Here is an 18,900-nt window from a genome sequence, read left to right on the forward strand (position 1 = left end):
CATTTGTAAAACAGTAAAAGCACCTGTCTCACAAGGATTTTGTGAACGTTAAGGGACATGAGATGCCTTGCAAGTGTCTGGAATATAGGAGCCCTTCTATTGGGCACAGACTGGCCTATCCCAGAAACTGAATATTTATATATATATATCATTTTTCTATTTCTAATAGGAAAAATAACTTTTTGAATTCTGAGTTATACAAAAGACTCGGAGTTCTTTATTTTAAGCTAATAATTGTCCAACCTCAGTGCTAAAGGAGGATCTAAACACAACACACACACGAGTAGAATGATGGAGTAGGCAGATCCACGATCTTGTTCTTCCACAGAAAAATTGAAAACCAAGCAGGAACAGTCACAACCAACTTTTTTAGAACTCTAGAAAAGTCAAAAGTTTATAACAATGAAGCAAAAACTGAATCAAGAAAAAGGCAACTTTAAAATGGAAAGAAGTCACCAAAATGGTGACATAGGTCTTTACAGACTTCGCTCCCCATCACGAGAACAACTAATAAGTATTCGTGGACAAGATACCACTGAGAAAATCCTAGAACACAGGGGTGAGGCTAAAGCACCCCCCTGCACCACAGACACCAGGACGGACTGCATTAGAAGGGTAAGAGGAGCGGCTACATGCTGGCCACGTTGCCTGTCCCCGCAGCCAGGCCAGCACCACGCCAAGAGATCTCCTGCCTGTGCCTATCATTCCTCCCGTGGGAAGAGACCCCAGGCTGGACATCTAGCTCCCCCAGCATTGTTGGCTGATTTTTGGAAGTCCACCTCCAGTCTTACCTCACACGGAGAGCCTAATCAGAACACCTGGAAGCTGCGTAGCCCAGCAACGCTCAGGCAGAGAGTACAGCAGGCAATGCCAACTGTCTGTAGAGCAAAGCCAGTGACACCATTCAGCCAGAGCACTTTGGGTGTGGGTCTGCTTGAGTCAAGACCACAAAGAGCTTTTCCAGGCTTGGAGCTGGTCACCCTGCTCTGCCCAGGCAGAGGAGCTAATTCATAAACCCACTCACTGCTGAGTGTAAGTAGCTTCTGGTCCCTCCTAAGCAGAAAGCCTAACTAGGAACACATGGGAGGCTGCTTGGCACTGGATCACCTAATCCACCTGGGCAGGAGAGCTAATTCATAGGCCTGCCCACTTCTGAGTATAGTTCCCGGCCCCATCTGACCAGAAGGCCCGGCCAGAACAACTGGAAAACTGCATAGCCCAGCAACACGCCAGCAGAGACTCTGGCAAGCACAGCTGATTGTCCTCAGGGAAAGCCAGGCGCCCTGTGTGGCCAGGGAACTTGGGGCACAGCTCAGCTTGAGTCAAAACTGCAAAGGGCCTTGGATCTGGTTTTGTCAAGCCACCCAGCAGGGAAACTAATTAATTCTTAGCCTCACCCATAGTTGAATACACGCTTCAGCCCTTCCAACCAGAGAACCTATCCAGAGCACGTGGGAAGCTACCTACCCTATCCAGCAGCATGCCTACTTTGGCTCTTGAACAGGGAGTACAGCCCACAGCTTGCCCTACCTGCAGAGCAAAACTGGTGGCCCCATCTGGCCAGGAAATTCAGTGGACCCAAATCAACACAATTGCAAATGAAGAGGAGACATTAAAACTGATACCATATACTGGGGCCAGCCCAGTGGCATTGTGGTTAAGTTCACATGCTCCACTTCAGCGGCCTGGGGTTCCCAGGTTTGGATCCTGGGTACAGACCTACACACTGCTCATCAAGCCATGCTGTGGCAGCATCCCACATGCAAAACAGAGGAAGACTGGCACAGATGTTAGCTCAGGGACAATCTTCCTCAAGCAAAAAGAGGAAGACTGGCAACAGATGTTAGCACAGAGCTAATCATCCTCATCAAAAACAAAAAACAAAAAACTAAATACCATATAAATACAAAGGATCATAAAAAACTACTATGAACAAATATATGCCAATAAACTGGACAACCTAGATCAAATGGGAAAATTCTTAGAAACATACAACCTACCAAGACTGAATCAGGAAGAAATAGAAAATCTGAACAGACCAATTACTAGTAAGGAGATTAAATCAGCAATCAAAAATCTCCCAAAGAATAAAATCCCAGGACCAGATATCTTCACTAGTAAATTTTACCAAACATTTAAAGAAAAAGTAATGCCAATACTTCCCAAACTCTTCCAAAAAATCAAAGAGGAGAAAACACTCCCAAACTTATTTTATGTGGCCAGCATTACCGTGATATCAAAGTCAGAAAAGGACACTACAAGAAAAGAAAATTACAGGCCAGTATCCCTGATGAATAGAGATGCAAAAATATTCAATAGAACACTAGCAAACCAAATTCTGCAGCACAATAAAAAGATCATTCACCATAATCAAGTGGGATTTATTTCTGGGACTCAAGGATGGTTCAACACACACACAAATCAATAAATGTGATATACCACATTAACAGAATTAAAGAAAAAGATCATACGATCATCTCAATAGATGCAAACAAGCATTTGACAAAATTAACATCTGTTCATGATAAAAACAAATTACATATAGAAGAAACATATCTCAACATAATAAAGGTCATAATGACAACCCCACAGCTAACATCATATTCAATGGTAAAAGGTTGAAAGCTTTTCCTCTAAGATCAGGAACAAGATAAGGGTGCCTACTCTCACTGCTTCTATTCAACGTAGTATTGGAAATCCTTGCCAGAGCAATTAGGCAAGAAAAAGAAATAAAAGGCATCAGAAATGGAAAAGAAGTCATCAAATTAGCTGTATTGGCAGATGACATGATTTTATATATAGAAAACCCTCAAGACTCCACCAAAAAACTCTCAGATCTAATCAACAAATTCAGCAAAATTGGAGGATACAAAATTTATGTACAAAAATCAGTCGAGTTCCTACATATTAACAATGAATTATCTGAAAAATAAAGAAAGAAAACAAGCCCATCTACAATAGCATCAAAAACAATACAAATACTTAAGAATAAATTTAACCAAGGAGGTGAAAGATCTGTACACTGAAAACGAGGTGCCGGTGAAAGAAGTCGAAGACGACCATAAATATAAAGATATTGTGTATTCATGGATTCGAAGAATTAATAGTTAAAAATGCCCAAAGCCATCTGTAGATTCAATGCAATCTCTATCAAGATTCCAATGGCATTTTTTACAGGAGAAAAAACGATCCTAAAGTTTATATGGAACCCAAATATACCAAATTGCTGAAGAAATACTGAGAAAGGAGAACAAAGCAGGAGGCATCACACTTCCTGATTTTAAGCAATGTATAAAACTATAGTAGTCAATACAGTATGATACTGACATAAAAACAGACATAGACCAATGGAACAGAATTGAGAACTCAAAAATAAACCCACACACATATGGTCAACTACCATTTGACAGGGCAACCAAGAATACTTAATGGAGAAAAGACAGTCTCTGGAAAAAATTAATAGTCACATGTAAAAGAATAAAACTAAACCCCTTTCACCACTTACAAAAATTAACTCAAAATGGATTAACGACTTAAATGTAAGATTGGAAATGGTAAAACTCCTAGAAGAAAACATAGAAAAACCACTCCTTGACATCAGTCTTGGCAGTGGTATTTTGGCTATAACACCTAAAGCACAAGCAACAAAATAAAAAATAAACAAGTGGGACCACATCAAACTAATAAGCTTCTGCACAGCAAAACAAAAACAATCAACAAAATGAAAAGACAACTTACTTGCAGAATGAGAAAAAATATTTGCAAATGCTATATTTGATAAGGGGTTAGTATCCAAAATATAGAGAGAACTCATATACTCAATAGCAACACAACAAGTAATCCAATTAAAAAATGAGCAAAGGACCCAAATAGATATTTTTTCAAAGAAAATAGACTAATGGCCAACGGGTACCTGAAAAAGTGCTCAACGTCACTAAGCATTAGGGAAATGCAAATCAAAACCACAATGAGATATCACCTCACAGCTGTCAGAATAGCTATCATCCAAATGACGAGATAAATGCTGGCAAGGACATGGAGGAAAGAGAACCCTTGTGCACCATTGGTGGGATTGTAAATTGGTACAGCCACTATGGAAAACAGTATGGAAGTTCCACAAAAAATTAAAAATAGAATACCATGTGATTCAGCAATTCTACTTCTTGGTAGGTAGAATGAAAATTCTTCTGGTTAGAGATGAAAACACTATGTCAAAGAATTATCAGCACCCCCATGTTCATAGCAGCATTATTTACAATAGCTAAGACACAGAAACTACCTAACTGTCCATCGAAAATGAATGGATAAAGAAGTTGAGATATATAAATATATATATGTATATATGTAAATAATATACATATTATTCAGACATAAAAAAAGAAGGAAATCCTGCAACATGGATGGATCTTGAGGGCATTATGCTAAGTGAAATAAATCAGAAAAAGACAAATACTATATGATGTCACTTGTATGTGGAACCAAAACAAATGAACAAACGAAAACTCGTAGAAAAAGAGATCATATTTGTGGTTATCAGAGGCAGTGGGTAGGAGCTGGGGAAATTCAGTGAAGGTGGTCAAAGATACAACCTTCCGGTTACAAGACAAATAAGTACTGGGGATATAACGTACAGGATGACTATAGTTAACATGGCTGTATGGTCCACTTTAAAGGTGTTAAGAGAGTAGATTCTAAGAGTTCTCATCACCAAGAAGAAAAAACCACTTTTTTCTTTTTTGTATATATATGAGATGATTGATATTAACTAAACGTATTGTGGTAACCATTTCACAATATATGAAACTCAAATCATTGTGCTGTACACCTTAAACATACACAGTGCTGTATGTTAATTATATCTCAATAAAACTGGGTGGAGGGGGGAAAAAATGTGAGGAAAGCTTTGTAGCATGTTTCCTTGCCCTTTCCCAACTCCTTCTTGATGTAGCAGCAGTCTTTAAAATGGCAGCCACATTCTCAGTGTTGGATCTTGGACCCTGTTTCTAGAGGAAGCAGAGAAGACCTTATTCACAAATCATTGTTTATGTCTATTCTAGACTATCTGTGGGCTACCCAAAGGACTGAAGCAAAACACTCATCTCTTTTGTCTGACCTAAAACTCAGGCCAGAAAAGCAGCAGGCATTGCTTGAAAACAGCGTAAGGCAAACTAACACACAAATGCCTGCATCAAAAGATTATGGTTGAGATTCACAGTAGGACCACCTAAGACCTGGGAGAAAAAGCTGGGTGGGGGTAGTTACCTTGGGAAATTAGGATATTTGACAGCATATATAGAGAAATTTAGAAAGCCACACGTATGTCCAGAGTAAGAAGCATGTTCAGAAAAGACCTGAGAAGCCCCTAAGTTTTCAACTCAGGCTAATTGCTAGGTTTAGTGCAAGCCCGGGTAAGTATTGAGGGAGTACCCTAAGAAAGAAACAATCTGTAAAGACTCGGAGGGGTGTGTTTGTTTTACCTTCCGGCTTTCAAGGAAATCTGTGAACACACAAGTTAAGGAACAGACTTCAGTGACCACACACCTAGGAATACATTCTTTGTAAAAACAGTTTGGAAATGTCAGTAAACAAATGGACTACTATGGTCCAATAATCAAAATAAAGCAAACCTTGAGGAAGAAGGAGAAATCTGACTTCCAAAATCACATTATAATATTTAAATATCCAGTTTTTAACCAAAAAAAAGCACAAGACATTCAAAGACACAGGAATGTATGGCCATTCAAAGGAACAAAATAAATAGAAACCATCTCTGAAGAAGCACAGACATCAGAATTAATAGACAAAGGCGTTGAAACAACTGTCTCAAATATACTCAAAGAGCTAAAGAAAAACGCGACAAAGAACTAAAGGAAATTAGAAAAGGAACAGATGAACAAAACAAGAATATCAATCAACACATAGAAATCGTAAAAAAGGAACCAAACAAATTCTGAGGCTGAAGGGTACAATACTTGAAATTAAAAATCCACTAGAGAAATTCAACAGCCAATTTGAGCAGACAGAAAAAAGAATCAGCAAACTTGAAAACAGGACAATTACAATAATCAAGTATGAGGAGCAGAAAGAAAAAAGAATAAAGAAAAGTGAACGCAGCCTCAGAAAGTGATGGGACACCACCAAACAGACCAACATATGCATTATGAATCCCAGAAGGAGAGAGAGATAAAGGAGCAGAATGAATATTTGAAGAAGTAACAGCCAAATATATTCAAAATTTGATGAAATGCATGAATCTGCAAATCTAAGAATCTCAATGAACTTCAAGCAGCATAAATTCAAGGAAGCCCACACCAAGATGTATTATAATCAAAGTGTTGAAAGACAAAGGCAGACAGAATCCTGAAAGCAGCAAGAGAGAAGCAATTCCTCATGATCAAAGGATCCTCAATAAAATTAACAGCCAATTCTCATCAGAAACCATGGAGACCAGAAGGCTGTGAGATGACATATTTAACATGCTAAAAGAAAAATATTGTCAACCAAGAATTCTATATTGCAAAACTGTCCTTCAAAAATGAGGGAGAAATAAAGACATTGCCAGATAAATAAAAGCTGAGGGAGTTCATTGCAATTAGTCCTGTCCTATAAGAAACGCTAAAGGGAGTACTTCAGGCAGAAATGACACTAGACATAGGTAACTTGAATCTGTATTAAAAAATAACGATCTCCAGTAAAGGTAAACACATGGAGAAATAAAAAAGCTCGTATTACTGTAATACTGTTTTGTAACTCCACTTTGTATCTCCTACATGATTTAAAATACATATGTATACAAAATAATTATAAATCTGTGTTACTAGGCACACAATATACAAAAGATGTAATTTGTGACATCAATAACATAAAGGGAGAACAGACCCTCATAGGAGTAAAGTTTTTGTAATGCTATTGAAGTCAAATTGGTATCAATTCAAACTAAACTGTTATAAATTTAAGATGTTAAATTTAATCTTCACAGTAACCACAAAGAAAACATTTAACAAATACACAGAAAAGGAAACAAGAAGGGAATGAGAACGTTTCACTACAAAAAATCAACTTAACACAGAAGAATGCAGTAACGGAGAAAATGAGAGAAAAAATGGTATAAGACATAAAACAAATAACAAAATGGCAAAAGTCCTTCCCTATACCAATTACTTTAAAAGTAAATGGATTAAACTCTCTAAACAAAAGACAGAGATTGGCAAGATGGATAAAAAACAAACAAAAACACAGGATCCAGCTATATGCCACCAACAAGAGACTCACTCTAACTCCAAAGGCACAAATATGTTGAAAGTGAAAGGATGGAAAAAAATATTCATGTAAATAGTAACCAAAAGAAAGCAGGGATGGCTACACTAATATCAGACAAAACAGACTGTTAAACCAAAAATTGTTACAAGAAACAAAGAAGGCTATTATAGATTAATAAGTCAATTCATCAAGAAGATATAATAAATATAATTTATGCACCAAATAACAGAGCCCCAAAATATATGAAGCAAACACTGACAGAGTTAAAGGGAGAACTAGATAGTTTTACAAGGATAGTTGGAAACTTCAATACTCCACTGTCAAAAATGGATAAAACATTTAGACAGAAGATCAACAAGGAAAACAGGAGACCTGTACAACACTGTAAACCAGTGAGACCTAACAGACATACATAAAACACTCTACCCAACAACACAGTACACATTTCTCTCAAACGTACATGGAACATTCTCCAGGATAGACCATATGTTAGGCCACAAAACAATTTTCAATAAATTTCAAAGGTTGAAATCATACTATCTTCCCTGACCACAAAATGAAGCTAGAAATCAGTAACAAACTAAAAGTGGAATTCACAAATATGTGGGAATTAACAAACACACTCTTTAATAACCAATGGATCAAGGAAATCACAAGAAAAATTTTAAAATATATGATCCAGCAGTTCCACTCCAGGGTATATACCTGGAGTATATTTTAAAAGTATATAAAAACAGCTACTCAATCGATACTTATATGTCAATGTTCATTGCAGCATCATTCACAATAACCAAAAGGTGGAAATAACCCAAGTGTTCATCACCAGATGAATGGATAAATAAAATGTGGTATACGTATACAGTAAAATATTTAGCCATAAAAAGGAAATACATGCTACATGGATGAATCTTGAAAATACAGTAAGTGAAATAAGCCAGACACAAAAGTACAAATATTGTATGATTCCACTTATAAGAAATATCTAAAATAGGCAAATTCATACAGAAAGAGTAGATTAGAGCTTACCAGGAACTGAGAGGAAGAGAGGAACAATTATTACTTAGTGGTTACAGAGTTTTCGTTTGGGGTGATGAAAAAGTTTTGGAGAAAGTGTTAATGGCTGCACAACATTGTGAATGTAATTAACGCCACTGAAATTGTACATTTAAAAATGATGGGGCCGGCCCCGTGGCCGAGTGGTTGGGTTCACGTGCTCTGCTTTGGTGGCCCAGCGTTTCACAAGTTCAGATCCTGGGTGCAGACACGGCACCGCTCATCCAGCCATGCTGAGGCAGCGTCCCACATGCCACAACTAGAAGGACCCGCAACTAAAAATATACAAAGCCGGGGGGACTTTGGGGAGGAAAAGGAAAAATAAAATCTTAAAAAAAAATGGTTAAAATGGCAAATTTTATGTTATCTATATCTTCCCACAATAAAAATTGTTATACTACACACATTTAATGTATTAAGATTTGCTTTGTTTCTGGGGGGAAATTCACAAGAATTTTAAAGATAATCTTAACAGTCGACAAACATGATCACTGTGTTGTTATGAGCACATGTACTTATGAGCTGATCATATATTTGCACAGCTTTAGAACTTGAAAGGTATCATTGATCTGCCTTTCTACCAAGAAGGTTGAAGTGTGTTTATCAAGCTAAAAAAAATAAACAGGCTTTAATGGTTATATTCTGAGAAGTAAAAGACAAGAAAAACATAGGATACAGGCTCGTTAAAATTTTATTTTGAGAGACTACCTCAGCAAGTAACCTAAATAAGTGAATGATGGTATATCCATTACATTTTGAAAGTAGTTACATGGCTGTGTATCATTAGTGAAAAAGATCAAGGAAGCACTGAATGTTGAGAACCCCAAGAGTTAATATCTGAATATTTCTTTAGGAGAAGAAATCTATTACCGGAAAAGTAGCTAAATAGGTTGTCAGGTGAATTATTCAATTGACCATTAAAATATGCCACAGGGAAAAAGACAAACACATGGAAGGAAAAAGTAGCACGAAATGTTGAAAAGCATATAGATGAGACATAAAACCACAGGAGAGAACAGGACAAGAAACAACCAGAACAAAGTTTTAAAAGCTAAAGAAGCACATGGATGGGTAGCAGACTCAAGAAAAGCAAATGAGAGCCAGCCCTGATGGCCTAGTGGTTAAAGTTCAGCGCTCACTTCAGCGGCCTGGGTTCATTTCCTGGCAGCAGAACCACACCACCCATCTGTCAGTTGCCATGCTAGGGCTGCAGCTCACATAGAACTAGACTGACTGACAACTAGGATAAACAACCATGCACTGGAGCTTTGGGGAGGAAAAGAAAAAGACAGGCAAATCAAGCCAGCAGTGGAGAAAGGTGAGAAGCAACCCAATTCATCCCTCAGAACTGTCCAGTCAACAGATCCAGTACCTCACAACTGGGGGTGAAGGACAGTGGCTAAAATAAGGAGACCCTGATAAAAACTATTTGGAGGTTATATGCTTAATATCCCTTCCCCCATCCCCCACCAGGACTCGTCAGGCCCTCCTCCACACCAGCAGAAGTCCAGAGGTTTATGCTTGAGAGAAGTCAAAACAGGGTTTTCTGGACTGCACACACTGGGTACTAATCTAAAAGCATGTGTTTTGGGGGTGAGGGGGTGACGAGATGGCCATATACAAGCAGAACGCCAGAAATCCCATCCTTCTTCCCCTATATGGCTCCCAGAACATTGGCAGACAGACCCTTACCCTCCAGGAAGATTGGAAACCTCTACTCTGGAGAATCTGACCAAACTAAGACATTCACATGGAGGAGGGGACTCCCAAAAGACATCCACCCGGATAACCCTAAAGACAGCCTCTTCCCACAAGTCCAAGGCTTCTAACTAGCATTTTAGTCCACTATTCAACCACAAGTAGACAGGCAAGAATTGCTCAATGTCCCAGAAAAGCCTAAAACACAGAACAAGAAATAAATACACACAGAAAAAAGAAATTTGGAAGAAACAGATGCTGCAGAAAAACAATTTCAAAAGAAAAAACACAAACAGTATCACAAACATCCTCGATGGTAACAGAACAAATCCAAAGACAAGAACAAAAAATACGAAGAGTACTTAAAAGAAAAGGAACTTTCAGGAATCAAAAAGAGGCCTCTGAGATTTAAAATTATGACAGCAAAAAAGAGTTCAAATGTTGAATTAAAGAATTAAAAACCAAAGAGATGGGGGAGTGGAGGGTAGGAAACAGAGATCCACGCCTGGAGATCCAACATCAAAATAACAGTTCCAGAAAGAAAAGCAGAGGCGAGGAAATCAATGAACACTAAATTTCCCAAAACTGAAAGATATGAGTTACCATATTAAAAAGGTTCATCAAATGCCCAACATAATGGATAAAAACAGACCCACAGGAGGCACATCCTATACAATCTCATTACCCTGAGTACCAAGGTAGTCTACAAGCTTTCAAGTCACACACAAGGAGCAGATATCAAAATGGTTTTGGATTTCTCAACACAACCGGAAATAAGACAATGGAGCAGTATCAACAAAATTCTGAAGGAAAACTATCTCCCACCTAGAATCCTATACAAGTTCAATCAAATATAAAAGACAAGCAAAGTCTCAAAAATTTACCTCCATACAGACTTCCTCTAGAGGCTACCAAAGGATGTGCTCCACCAAAATGAGTTAGCAGCCAATAAAATGAAAAACGAGAATCCAGAAAGATCAACACAGGAGAGGACTGAATGCAAATTCCCAAATAGCTAGGCACCAGAGGGTAGGTCTGAGCAGCGTGATAGAGGAGACAGACAGGTTGAGGGGTGCCCTCATCAAGACCCATGCTAGAACTGTACTCTTTTTAAGCTGAGGAACAGCACGCCCAGGTGAGCCTGGCCCAAATCATCCATAGGGTGGTTTTTACCTCGTGTGAATACATGTCAGCTTTCCATTCTATTCTCAGCTACACGGATGACCAAGGACGCTCACATCATCCTATGGGTACTGTTTTAACCTACTCCTATGAGCTGAAGTTTGATTCATCATGAGCTGTCAATCAGCAAATATAGCAGTCTACACTCCACTAACATTTTTGCCAGATGTCAATTACTCAGTCCACACTACAGCCCTGCCAGATGCCCTGCAGTGAGCCTTCTATTTAGCAGGACTCACTCATGACCTTAGTCATGAACCTCCTCAAAGGTGATTTTTGTAAACTCTCAGGGAAACTGAAGCCAGACTATGACCCGAAGACTTTGACGTTTTCCCTGCAGCATTCATGTAATAATGACAATGTTGTCCTTTTATACCTGCCAACAGGTTTTTCAAAACGAAATATATTGTTTAAGAATGTATATGTACGTAATAAACTAAAAGAAATGCAAGGGAATGATGAACACAAAGTCAGGACAGTGTCCACATCTGGGGGTGGGGAGGGGCAAGTGCAGACACAGGAGTCTTCTGAGATCCCAGTAAATGTTCTATTTCTTAACCTTCTTAGATACTACTAAATGTTTTACTTCTTAACCTGATGGTGGGTACATGAATCTTCATTTTATTACTCTTGAAATCATACACTTTTCCCTATTAATGATTTATTTCACAAATTTAAAAAATCACCCTACCCACTTCCTTGTTCAGATTCCAGGCTCAGTGAAGAGCATTCCGGTAACAGTTTGACCCCACTACTGTAGCTTTGCCTCTACTAAAAGAATGAACATGAGACCACTGGGCATTATACATTTTTTAAATAATAAACTAGTGTGATAATTTTATTTTTTTAAAAACAGTACTCATAAAATAATGAATGCTTAATTGATTTAATGACTACGTCCTTACATATGAAATTAAACTGGCCTCTAAAAAAGTCCTCTGAGAGTCAGTATATTCTCTGCAATGACCAAATTCATCCTCAGAATCAGGACTTTTTCGATGCTTCAATTTCATTCCATATTGCAGCTTCAATTTTTGAAGTATCATATTCCCTCATCATATCAAACTCAAGCCACGGCTGACTCCACTTCTGAGCTGCTTTCATTTGCTCTTCAGTTAAACAAAGATCAAATCTGATTCCTTTAATATTAAATTTTGGGCGTTCCCAGCGTTTGGACCAGGGCTTAGGCTTCATTTTCACTTTCAGCTAAGGAAGATACAAGAAAAGGAATAAATCAGGCTGACAGTCATAAGCAAAATCCCTCTACAAGTTTTCATTAAGATGATTCTTCCTTATTTTATACTTAATTTTCAGTTCCAAACGTACAACTTATACCTGATTAACATGAACTTCTTCGTTAGGTTCGTGTGCTACCGGCTTCATATTCATATCAAAAGTGCTGTATTCAGGAAGGGCATCTCGTAAGTACAGCAAACTATCATCCAGCCGTTTCTCTAATTTGACCACTTGGATCGCCTGGATTCGAGGATTATAAAGTTCAAAGCAAATCTCAACACCTTTTAAAAAAAGAAGAAAACATATGCTTACAATCTAAATCCAGATGCCTGAATACGCCTCATACGACAGTAAAAGGTATTTCATAATGTAACTAGCACAGGGTTTTGCACGTAGGAAATGTGACATAAATTTGTAATTTTTAAGATGAAAATTATTTAAAGGAATAAACTAAAATTCATGCAGATTAACAAGTGAGAAAATCTGAATTAGAATGATAAAGGCTGAAGAAAAACGTCTCTATAAATATATTGAGTCAAATATCTCTTCAATTCTGATAGCATTAACTCGGAGAAAGTGAGTAAATTCTTCACGCTGTCACGTTCTTGATCATTTCCCAATTACTTACATAAAAACTCATCTTCTACATTAAGAGCAACAGGGTCAATGATGCAAAAAGAACAAGTAAATTTTTAAAGTTCTAACTCTGGTTTAGAAGCTCCTCTTAGGGATGGCCTAGGTTTTCTAATGTGCTGGGGTCCTGCATATAAAACAAGCTAGGTAAAGTCCTGAGTGTTTCCAAAATGCTACAAGGAATAGTTTAATACATATCATCTGTATCCTCAAACACTTAAGGGCAGGAGTGTATTCTGAGGTTTCCTGGAATAATCCCAAGAGAAATACAGATATATAGGATCACTGTTAGCATCTAGCGTTTAACACCAGGATTTAATCCAATATTTACTGTACACCTATTCTGTTCCAGGCACTGATTTAGGAACTCTGCCTATCGCAAAACCAAAATAGGTAAGATACTTCTCCTGTCATAAAGCCTACATTCTAGTGGATGACAAACAATAAATAAACAAACCAACAAGGTAATTTCATATAGTGAAGACAATACAGAGTGATGACATTGTGACTCGGAAGGGGGCAACTTTAAATACTATATCCAGGAAAGTCTCTCTGAAAAGATGATATTTAAACTGATACTATAAAGGGCCAAGAATGCTCCAAGCAGAAAGAAAAGCAAATGCAAAGGCCCTGGGGTCTTAACAAACTTGCCATGTTGGAAGAACCAGAAAAAGGCCCACTTGGCTGGAGCATAGTAACTTGGTGGGCCAGGAAAATAAACTAGAGAAAGTAAACTGCCACCACACAGTGGCAGGCAGGAGTCGGTGGTGGCATGGATGAGAGTGGGAACAATGGAGATGGACAGACAAAATTGGGATAAATTTTTGGGACATTAAGCCAAGAAAACTTGTTGATTGAGTGGATATGTGAAGAGACTAATTAAAAATAACTCCTAAATTTTTGGTTTAAGTAAATGGGTGGCCAGTGGTATCGTTTTTGGAAATACAAAAACTGAGAGGAACACATTGTGAGGGGGAATAAAAAGTTCTGTTTTGAACTTTTCTTATGCTTCTAAGACATCCAAGTGGAGATGTTGAATAGGTAGTTGTATATACAATTCTAGAACTTGGAAAGGGTCAAGTTCAGGATATAAATTTGGAACGTTATCATCATATGGATGGTACCTAAAGCCAGTGGACTAGAAAGAACCACCAAAGAAGGGAGTATGGATGGGGAAGGTCGAAGCAGGTTACAATAGTCAAAATATACTTTAGAGGAGGGCAAGAGGAGGCTAACATTTTTTGAGCATTTTGTGTCCAGTACCTCATACACAATATCACAATCAACTGACCACAACCTAAGAAGTAAAGACTACTATTATATCAATTTTAAGGAAGAAAATCAAACCCAGGTCCACCTGACTCACACCTATGCTCATGTCTTTCTATTACAAGGCTCCTCCAAGTACATGACCTGATTGGAGGCACAAGTCTCTGTGATCAGTCAAGTGCAGCTGAGCGCCGACCTGCACGGCCCACAGGTCATCACAGGACGAGGAGACAGCAACTGCTCACACGCGTTCAATTTCTCTGAACATCGTAACTCACAATGGGGGATCATGAAGCATACAACTTTTACGTATGAAAACTCTACTGTTCCTGCCATTTTGATTCATAAGCTTTCCAGAATTCTACCACTTGTGCCTCTGCCTTATTAGGCATAGCAAAAAAAAGTTTGCCTGTTTTTAAATTCCTGATTCTTATACAATAGTAATAATTGTGATGACTGTCATAATATGAAACAAAATGGGAGCATTCATTTTAGGAAAAAGTAACTTCTAAGGACGTCACGATATTTATCTCGATGTTCTCCTGGGTTATCTACTCTAAAATGAACGTCCCCACCCTGCTTTATTATAACCCCACTTGTCTCCTCCTGTGATGCTGCCAGAGTTTGGAAAGGCTACTTCTTACAGTGTCGTCCCTGTAATAAAAGAAGTTTCCAAGAGAAAGCAGAGCGCCAACTGTATTTAATCAGCAACCTCAGTTCTCATGCCATTCTTAGGCCACAGGCTTCATGTCACCCCTCAGAGGCCCCTGTCACTTTCAAGCTCCAGATATCTCATCCCAGGACCCAGAAAACAAAATAGAATCCTGAGATAACATCACCCAGAAAATCAAAATAATGCAACCTACCTTGTCCTTCGATAGTATTCCTAAGGATAAAAGTAGCTCCAAGCCCTGTTCCTGATCTCTGGATGCAGATCCCCAGGAACTGGCTGGTTTTCCCGCTGGCATACGGGTCGGCCGTGGTAACACGCAGTATGCTTCCTACAAAGCAAAAGAGAAGTGAACTTCTCCATGTGATGCGGGAAAAAATAAACAGCACTGCCAGGTAACTTCATCACTTTCTAAATATTTTAATAACATTATAAATAAATATCTCTTTTGGACAAAACCCAGATATGTGAAAAACAATCTTGTCTATGTCAAGACAAGTAACCCTCCAATTCCTAAAAATAAAAGCATCCAGCTCTTACTGACCGACATAGAACTCTGGAATGTGGAGTATTTTTCTCCTTTCTAACATATCTTTTCTTTCTATTTGAAATTTCAGAGGATTTGTTCTTCCCCTTGGAGGAATGAATTCAGGACTCAGGAACCTGCAGAGGGAAAGAAAGAATTAAAAGCAAACTTAAAAGAGAAACTATTGCTTTAGGGGAAAAAAACCTGAAAAATTATAATGTTGATGTCTTTTAATCTTCCTTCTCTAAATAAGAAAAATCGATCTTATTTCTAAAATTGTTGTCACTGTTCACGAAAATAGCTAACAACTCCTGAGTACTCACCTAGCATTGTGTTAAAAGCTTTATTAAACATCTCCAGCGTGACTTAATCCTTACAAACCACCAGGTGGATTTGGTATCATCATCTCCTTTCCACACAGGAAGAAAATGAAGCTTGGAGAGGGTAAATAACTGACCTATTATTATATTAGCTATAAATGTATCAAGTCAAGATTTAAACGTGGGCATGTCTGTCAGACTCCAAAGCCTGAGACCATAACCACAGGTCTCACGCTGAGTTGCACATGTTAAGTAAATTATGTTAGAAAAGATATAAACATATAAATCATCGGTTGCAAACTGACTTTAAAAATAATCTCACTATTCTCTTCTTTTTTAAACTCATTACATTTAACGTATAGAAAAGTATAAATGACATTATAACGAAAATTCATGTCCCTACCATCCATGTCAAGAAATAAATTGTTGCAGTGCCTGTGTGCCCCTCCCTACCCCCACAGTCAATTACTACAGGTAATTAACTAAATTTGGTGATTATTATTCCTATGAATTTCTTCCTTTTCATTTCCTACTTTAAAATTTTTCAAACCTACCAAAAAGTTAAAATGTTAAATCAATGAACACCTATACATATTTCACTTAGTCTCACCAATTGCCAACATTTTGCCATATTAGCTTTATATCTAGGTTTTTCCTGAACCATTTGAAAATGTCAAACAGCAAGGCATTTCACCCCTTAACACTATAGAAGGCATCTGCTACGAATAAGTACTTTCTCCTATGTTTATCATAATACCTTTATGACACCTAGGAATTTCAGCATTAATTCAATAATATAATCTAATATATAGTTCATACTTAAATGTACCTAACTGTCCTGGAAAAGGTCTTTTATAGCTGTTTCTCGCCCAAGCCAAGCTACAATTACGCTTCACACACTGTACCTGCTTGTCTGTCTCTTAAACTAGTGCTATTCCCCATCTTTCTATTTTTTGAAGAGTCAAAGCCTACTGTCTTATAGACTATCCCTGGATTCTGGATTTGTTTACTGTTTCCACATGCCTAGACCAAGATTAAACATTCTTGGTAGAAATATCATAGAGGTGATGATGTAATCTTATTCTGCCATGTAAGGAGGCACGTAATGTCAGCTTGTACTGCTATCAGGAAATCTAGCTTTGATTGCTCTGTGAAAGTGAAAAATTTTCCCTGCACACTTTTTTATACTGTACGTATGCATGTATGTCTGGGCAACACAAAAATGTTATAATTCTGTATCTATTCTTTTGCAGGTTTTCTTTTCACACATCATATTTGTGAAGATCATCCATGTTAGCTCAAGTTCATTCATTTTTCACTGCTGTATAATAGTCCGTTATATGAATGTATTTACCTATTTAGCTACTGACGGATATCTAGGCTGCTTCTAAATTTTTGTTATAAACAATACTGTTTGTGTTCATTCTTGTATATGTCACCTTGCACATATCATTTTCTTTAAGTTGTATACCTTCTGGGTGGAAAAGTATACACAACCTCAAACTTACTAAATTTTGTCAAATTGTTTTCCAAAGTAGTTATACAATCACATTCCTATTGAACTGAATTGTATTAACTGTTGCCACTAAGATACTCCTTTTCCACCTTAAAAGTTGTACACAAAAATCTTTTCTGAATCTCTGTTCCACAAATTCAAGCTTATTTCAACTTAGAATTACAGAATATTTGAAATGTTAAACACACACAGGCACACACAGATAATCCAACCACCAACCTAGAGTTCTCACAGAAAGCATAAAATTACATCAAGTTTTTCCTCCTAAAACTGTTTTAATAAGGTTGTTCTACAATTCTACCGAAATACTTTCCGCAAATCCCTACGCCACTAAATTTACATGTCCCTCCAAAGTTACCACCATTCATTTAAGTGAATCAGGGTTTTAAGCATAGTTTTGAAGAGCAAATTTCATACGCAAATTTGCGGAAATTTTTACCACTGTGCCGCACTTGCCAAGAAACTAAAACACGGGGCGTTCTGGCCAATGCCTTTCCACCCAGGCGAGGAAAGATCGGCTCCTGAAGGTAAACAGGTAAAATCCGATGTACTTCAGAGAACGACTGTTGATACAGAGCAAACCTCGGAGAAAAAAACTTCAAATCTGGGGAAGCCCTACTTGAAGTTCCGATTTTATAAGACGGCAGACAAAGGGCAACCCCGGGTCGGGAGGAACGAGGCAGGCAAGCCAGAGTGGAGCGCGCTTTCAGGTCCGCGGCTCACGAGTCCTGCACACAAGCTCACACAGGGGCAGCTCCAGCCCCCGCCTTAGTGCCGGGACCCCCAGAGCGAACGCGCAGACCCCAAAAGCCGCAATCGCGCCCAGGTCCGGGCTCACCTGCTCCTCTGGTGCGGCGGCCGGCGCGTGTCCACGATAACTGGTTTCGGGGGCGGCTGGAATGCGCCAGGCTCCGCAGGTCCCGTGCTCTGCTGCCTGGCCGACCCCCAGCGGGCCCCTGCAGGGGCGGTCGACAGAGGTCAAGGCTGCTCGGGCCTGCCCTGCGCTCCCGCGGAGCCCGGCCGTCTCCCCCAACTCCCGTCCCACGAGAGGCCTTCGCTGAGGTCGCCCCGCACTTCCAGGCTCGCCTCCTCCCAGCCCGGCCCTGAGCCCATTCTGCGTCCAGGCTCGCAAGCCCCGCTCTACTTACGGCAGGCGAAAGAGGCCGGCGCAGGGAGCAGCGCCGTGGCGGCTCGGAAGCTCCGCGCCAGGCCCGCTGCGGCTCCGCAGCCCCCTGCAATGGACGCCGCCATGCCGGCTCGCTTAGGTAGAGACTACAACTCCCAGAAGCCAGTGCGACAAGGTCGTGGCCACCTGCAGTCGAATGGCGGCTGCTACAGGACAAACTAGCCAAGTTCCACCCCCTCACCCCCCTTTCCCGTCCTCTAGCCTGTATATCTTAGGGAAAATGCATATTTCTCTTGTTCCCATAATGTGCCAAGTTATGCCCTTCCACGCATGCGTTCTCTCAGCCTAGAATGCTTTCCTCCCTGTTTGGATCAACTCTGTCTTCATTTTCTCAGGCAGTGATGAGGATTT

At 39.1% G+C, this 18,900-nt stretch overlaps 1 protein-coding gene across 8 annotated transcripts in view; it reads right to left on the reverse strand.

Annotated features, from left to right (window-relative positions):
• MRPL19 (mitochondrial ribosomal protein L19) overlaps positions 1 to 18,687 on the reverse strand; it is a 60,839-nt gene extending 42,152 nt beyond the window's left edge. For all 8 annotated transcript variants that reach the window (XM_070511902.1, XM_014847274.3, XM_070511900.1 and 5 more), the window contains exons 1-6: positions 18,512 to 18,687; positions 18,202 to 18,319; positions 15,546 to 15,664; positions 15,198 to 15,332; positions 12,529 to 12,710; positions 792 to 12,399 (exon numbers count right to left, since the gene is read on the reverse strand). In XM_070511902.1, coding sequence (XP_070368003.1) covers positions 12,178 to 12,399; positions 12,529 to 12,710; positions 15,198 to 15,332; positions 15,546 to 15,664; positions 18,202 to 18,319; positions 18,512 to 18,614 — 879 coding nt within the window. In that variant the 5' untranslated portion in view covers positions 18,615 to 18,687 and the 3' untranslated portion in view covers positions 792 to 12,177. The remainder of the gene's footprint in view (positions 1 to 791; positions 12,400 to 12,528; positions 12,711 to 15,197; positions 15,333 to 15,545; positions 15,665 to 18,201; positions 18,320 to 18,511) is intronic.
• Between the last annotated feature and the right edge of the window lie 213 nt (positions 18,688 to 18,900).

This window comes from Equus asinus, chromosome 6, assembly GCF_041296235.1.
Source record: "Equus asinus isolate D_3611 breed Donkey chromosome 6, EquAss-T2T_v2, whole genome shotgun sequence".
Classification (NCBI taxonomy): Eukaryota; Metazoa; Chordata; class Mammalia; order Perissodactyla; family Equidae; genus Equus; species Equus asinus.